At 41.3% G+C, this 6,096-nt stretch overlaps 1 protein-coding gene across 15 annotated transcripts in view; it reads left to right on the top strand.

Annotated features, from left to right (window-relative positions):
* Positions 1-6,096, top strand: part of LOC107700479 (protein groucho-1-like) — a 34,100-nt gene that overhangs the window by 21,658 nt on the left and 6,346 nt on the right. For 10 of the 15 annotated variants that reach the window (XM_016502140.1, XM_016502152.1, XM_016502147.1 and 7 more), the window contains 7 exons: positions 2,069-2,188; positions 2,808-2,858; positions 2,946-3,098; positions 3,518-3,650; positions 3,897-4,069; positions 4,564-4,655; positions 5,024-5,273. In XM_016502140.1, coding sequence (XP_016357626.1) covers positions 2,069-2,188; positions 2,808-2,858; positions 2,946-3,098; positions 3,518-3,650; positions 3,897-4,069; positions 4,564-4,655; positions 5,024-5,273 — 972 coding nt within the window. The remainder of the gene's footprint in view (positions 1-2,068; positions 2,189-2,807; positions 2,859-2,945; positions 3,099-3,517; positions 3,651-3,896; positions 4,070-4,563; positions 4,656-5,023; positions 5,274-6,096) is intronic. The other 5 variants (XM_016502153.1, XM_016502150.1, XM_016502145.1 and 2 more) reach the window with 2 other exon arrangements.

Raw genomic sequence — 6,096 nt, 5'->3', positions numbered from 1 at the left:
CACAATTTGTCAATTTGATTATTGCAATTTACAATATTAAACAAATAGGAAATATTACTATTGTAATTCACTGTAAAATAGTAAGTCATAATTTAATTTTACAGAACGACTGTAAAATTACAGTACTAATATTTATGGGTGCCTTCATTTATTATGTTTCAAATATAAACAATCAAGCTTTCTTGACAGAAAACCGCAGGGAACCCTTAAATCGTATCTTCTTTTTTTTTTTAGACGACAGCTGATTCATAAATGCTTATTTTAATTTTTTAGGGGAGGATTGTTGGTGTGTGCTGTGTTTTCAAATACACATAAGTGACCCAAACTCACATCTCATGCAGAGATGGAGTTTGTTAGGTTCAGCATTTACTGTGAGCAAGCCACTTTGAGAGACTGCTGCTTGCTTGTACACAAAACGCTTCACTCCGTAAAACACTGCGCATGTATTTATTTTTAATTGAATCGCAGCATTTGCAGGTTGATATTCGCACTAATCTGTATTGAGATTTCACTTTTATTTCGATTAATTGTGTAGCTCTAAGGCAGCAAGTGGTCTTGGCAGAGGGCCGGGGAGTAAAAGTTGCATACATAGACTTGCTCTCCCTTTTAAGGCCCACTAGTTGTGTTGAAAGGGTGGCTGTTTGCTGTGTTTTAGTAGGGGTGGGCATGTGCAGGAGGGTAGGAAAACATGATGTCGTCTGGCTGGTTAACTTTCAGGGTGAGGGGCAGTTTATTCTGGTCTGGTGTTTGCATTTCACTGTTATTCTCTCTCTCTCCCCCCTCTGTGCCACAGGGATGAGTTTTCACTTGACCCTTCTGTCCAGTTTGGCGCATTGGCGTTGTGTAATGCTTGGTGCAGGTTGCCCAGGGCTGTGAGGTTAGCCCAGAATGTTTGAAGCGTGGTGTGGTCAGGCTGGTTTAGAGGCCTCACTCTTCAGGGATAGTTTGCTCAGCTGTCCCGCCTGCTTTTCTTCATGGGGCCTGGGCTTGCTTGCTTGCTTGGCAGGCCCCACACTCTCTCCATTTCTCCATGCCAGGGAGTACAGGGTGACCTAACAGGGCCTGGGGCTTAACCCCCTCGCTTCTCTGTATTTACCTTGTACGAGCGAGGAATTTTCACACATGGCTCGCTCAAAGCCACCAGTGGCCCGATGTCACCTCTGATATTTGTAGTTGTGCTGCTGAGAGCCCAGGCCATCCTGAGCATAGCTGACTGTCTGCAGCTAATGAGCTGAACCTAAAGTGTCTGTTATGTTATACTGAGGGAGTATTTGTTTAATAATAATGTAATAAACCTGCATATATACAGTATCTCACAGAAGTGAGTACACCCCTCACATTTTTAGCTCAGTTTCAGGGTCTTGGCAATCTTCTTATAGCCTACGCCATCTTTATGTGGAGCAACAATTCTTTTTTTCAGATCCTCAGAGAGTTCTTTGCCATGAGGTGCCATGTTGAACGTCCAGTGACCAGTATGAGAGGGTGAGAGCGATAACACGAAATTTAACAAACCTGCTCCCCATTCACACCTGAGATCTTGTAACACTGAGTCACATGACACCGGGGAGAGAAAATGGCTAATTGGGCCCAATTTGGACATTTTCACTTAGGGGTGCACTCACTTTTGTGGCCAGCGGTTTAGACATTAATGGCTGTGTGTTGAGTTATTTTGAGGGGACGGCAAGTTTACACTGTTATGCAAGCTGTACAGTCACTACTTTACATTGTAGCAAAGTGTCATTTCTTCAGTGTTGTCACATGAAAAGATATAATAAAATATTTACAAAAATGTGAGGGGTGTACTCACTTCTGTGAGATACTGTAAATACATGTATGCTACATGATATTCAGGGGGTTCTATTAGTTTGGGTTTCTCAAGATATGATGCCTTTTGAGGGAGGATCCTGAAATATTAATTTGACACAAGTGCAAAATGTACAAATTCTATAAATGTAGCATTATTTCAGGGGAACATTAAGTGCATTGTCACCAAGTGCACAGTGATAAGCTTTTATTTGTGATTTGTGCTGATCAACTTTGTGTTTTCTTTTTTTTTCCCTTTAAGCAGAATAATTCAGTATCGCTGTCAGACAGCCTGAGGGCCAGTGAGAAACACAGAGGCTCTTCTGAATATAGTCTGGACCCGAAGAAATGCAGAGTAGAGGAGAAGGACAACATGAGCCGATATGTAAGATTCTGTATAGTACAGCCCCACATACAGAAATCAGTCGTTTTCAATGGTTATTCATTTTGTGATTTTCTACAAATGAGTTTGCATTCAGATCAAATAACTAATATTTACAGATACCAGTAAGCGATCTCTAATGGGTGATAAGATACTGATATATTGTTCGTTCCTAATGAAGTCCCTAATTAAGTAAATCATTTGACATCGTTACACAATATTTCTGTTTCAAATAAATGCTGTTCTTTTGAACTTTCTATCCATCCAAGAGTCCTGAAAAAAATTACATTTTGAAATTAGAAAGCTGTTATTTTAAATTATAATTGGATTTGACAATATTACTGTCTTTACTGTATTTTCAATCAAATAAATGCAGTCTTTGTGAGCATAAGAGACTTTAAAAAACACTGACCCCAAACTTTTGAGTGGTAGTGTATATTATGGTGAGTGTATATATATAAACTGTATATACCATGCTATAAATTTATGATTGTTCATACTGACAAATTTACAGCCAGCTGTGTTTTAGCCAAATGTTATTTCTCATGTCAGTGTTACTTCCAGAAATCCATTATTTTCTTGGATCACTCAACAGTCTGTAACTGTTGTTTATACACTACAGGACAGTGATGGTGACAAAAGTGATGATCTGGTCGTGGATGTGTCCAACGAGGTAAAAACTAGTATATTTGTTTCCCATTTTTGGTTGGAGAACTTCTAGTCTTTCATATGTAACTGAAGTTTCTCTTTCCCACTGTAGGATCCTGCCACTCCAAGGGTCAGCCCGTCTCACTCTCCTCCTGAGAATGGGCTTGATAAAGCCAGAGCGCTGAAGAAAGATGCCCCCAACAGCCCGGCTTCTGTGGCCTCCTCTGGGAGCACCCCCTCCTCTAAAGTGAAGGACCACCCACATGTAAGCGTTAGGGAATAGAGAATGGACATTGATGGTGTCACGTCTCTGCACATTTGCAAATCCCTCTTCCCCTCCTCAGCTTTATAGCTGCAGCGAAAATGTCAGATTGAAGCGTAACATGAATACATCAGCTACTGTCAGACAAACAGCGGCTTAGCCGCTAGCCTTGGCTAATATCTCAACGCGCTTAGCTGGCCTCGGGAAGAGGAGAAAAGAGAGAAGAGAGAGTGATTAAAGATGAGTGAGAGAGGATGAGGTCTCGGGGAAGGGTTTGGTCTGAAGTTTAGCTTTATCCTCCTCAGCTGTAATGAGCTGTCAGTGTTTGACTGGATTAGTGTGAGAGAGCTCTCTGGATTTGAGCATTTGTGGTATGTAGCTTTAGCTAGCATTAATTCCATCTCTGTTCCTTCATCTTTCAGAATGACAAGTCCTCCACCCCAGGTTTAAAGTCCAACACCCCCACCCCACGCAACGACGCTCCCACCCCAGGAACTAGCAACACCCCTGGGCTCAGGCCCATACCTGGAAAACTACCTGGCATGGAAGCACTGAGTAAGTAGTAAATGCGCACGTCTTAAAGCTATCTTTTCATCAAGCATTCTCATTTGTCTAAACTTTTGACCATATTTTTGATCATTGGACAACTTTTTGACACCAGTTACCCGAGCTGGTGATGCTATGTGGTTAATCTGGAGTCAAAGAAAAAATGATGGGGCTATGCTAACCAGCCAAACCTGTAAGTGTGAGTATGCATTTATGGCTTTTAAACTTTGGCTTTTCTTCTTCATGTATTCCCAGCAGCACCTGCCCTACGTACACCATTGTCGATTGCGCCTCCATATGGGGCGCCGTTCGCCATGATGGGTCACCACCCAGAGATGAACGGCTCATTGACCAGTCCGGGTGTTTACCCTGGCCTTCACATCTCCCCTCAGATGAGTGCCGCTGCTGCCTATGGACGCTCGCCTATGGTTAGACCCCCTGTCTTTTTCTTTGATTACATATACATTCAAGCAGAAGCTTGTTTTCCTGTTCCAGTTCTCTCTCTCTCTCTCTCTCTCTCTCTCTCTCTCTCTCTCTCTCTCTCTCTCTCTCTCTCTCTCTCTCTCTCTCTCTCTCTCTCCTCTCTCTCACTCTCTCTCTCTCTCTCTCTCTCACTCTCTCACTCCGCATGCATACCCTGTTAGGATAGCATTCCGGTTAAATATTACCTTTTGCGTTTGTACTGCATTTGTTCTGGATCTCTGTGTTTGTGCTGATGGCATGGGAAGTAACAGATGTCTGGGGGGTGCTCTAATAATGGCTTGAGGTGAGAGCTAAAGTGCGAACAAGAGCTTAACTGGAATATTAACCGTGTATTACAATATGACAATAGAGCTGATACTGAGAAAAGTTAGACTACAAAATCAGTTTCGGTTTGTTTTGCAGCGTATGTATTTTTCACATTTTACTCTTTTATGCTAAGATGTCTGTGTTGCAGGCGGGCTTTGATCCTCATCCCCACATGCGTGCCCCTGGTCTGCCAACAAGTCTGACCTCTATACCTGGAGGGAAACCGTAAGTGCTGTTATTGAACTCAAACTATGTGTAACACGCTATCTTTTTTTTTCTTTGAAAGAAATTAATACTTTAATTCAGCAAGGATGCATTAAATTGATCAAAAGTGACATTTATAATGTTGAAAATATTTCAATTTCAAATAAATGCTGTTCTTTTGATCTTTCTATTCATCAAATAATCACGGTTTCCATAAAAATATAAAGCAGCACAGCTGTTTTTGACTTTGATAATAATAAACAATGTTTCTTGAGCACCAAATCAACATACTAGAATGATTTCTAAAGGCTCATGTGACATGTATGAGAATTTCTGATTATTGATCATTTTTATTCTTTTATCTCATCCTTTTATGCTCTGATAAATAGGGCCTACTCCTTCCATGTTAGCGCGGACGGCCAGATGCAACCAGTACCTTTTCCTCCAGATGCTCTGATTGGACCAGGTATTCCCCGTCATGCCCGTCAGATCAACACACTCAGCCACGGTGAGGTGGTGTGCGCCGTAACCATCAGCAACCCCACACGGCACGTCTATACTGGAGGCAAAGGCTGCGTGAAGATCTGGGACATCAGTCAGCCTGGCAGCAAGAGCCCCGTCTCACAACTCGACTGTCTGGTAAATATTGATGTTGTCTAATCAGTCCACACAAATCACCAGAATTATCTCTTCTGAAGTACAATTACATTCTTTTTAATTTTTCAGACATTTCTATGTGTAATCTTTATCCTCCCTTTAATCACCCTGCTAAATAAAGAACCAATTTTTGGGCCATGTATAGTTATTCTAGGGCAGGGTTCCTCAATAGGCGGCCCATGGGTCACATCCGGCCCGTGAGAGAAAAAAAAAGTTAAATTTTTTCCCACGCTAATTTCAAATAATGTGGCATGAAAATTCAAACGCAGCATCAGAAAGCTACATAACTTACATCGTGTCTACACCGGACGCGAGCGGCGTGATGCAATAAAATACAAGAACTCGTTATAATCAGTGATGCTGCACTGGATGCGGCGTGACACGACAAATCCCCGACAGTAAACTGCTGACTCGTTGTATTTATAACATACTGACACAACGTTCAAATGATTTGCAATGCTTTGTCGCGTTGATACGATGTGACAGAAAAACATGGCGAGTGTGTAGAAAAGAAAAGTGGACAATCAAAATAGATGATTCAAATGTGAATGGACTGAACAGTTTTGAGTGAGTGACTGATATCTTTATGGAATACACGTGTTGGTTCGCAGTGAGTTCACAGTTTTAACGTACAATTTTGCTTTAATTTATTTTCAAGATCTGAGGTAAAATATCTATTGTTGCTTTCACTATGGCTATAAAGATAACCCAAAATAAAATTCAAATTCACATTAGAAGACACTTTTAACATTGAATAAAACACACAATCATTACCTGAGATTATCACTGTCATATTTTGTATGTT

The sequence above is a fragment of the Sinocyclocheilus anshuiensis genome, unplaced genomic scaffold, assembly GCF_001515605.1.
Source record: "Sinocyclocheilus anshuiensis isolate Anshui unplaced genomic scaffold, SAMN03320099.WGS_v1.1 scaffold154, whole genome shotgun sequence".
Taxonomy (NCBI): Eukaryota; Metazoa; Chordata; class Actinopteri; order Cypriniformes; family Cyprinidae; genus Sinocyclocheilus; species Sinocyclocheilus anshuiensis.
This window is presented reverse-complemented; position numbering and strand designations above follow the sequence as displayed.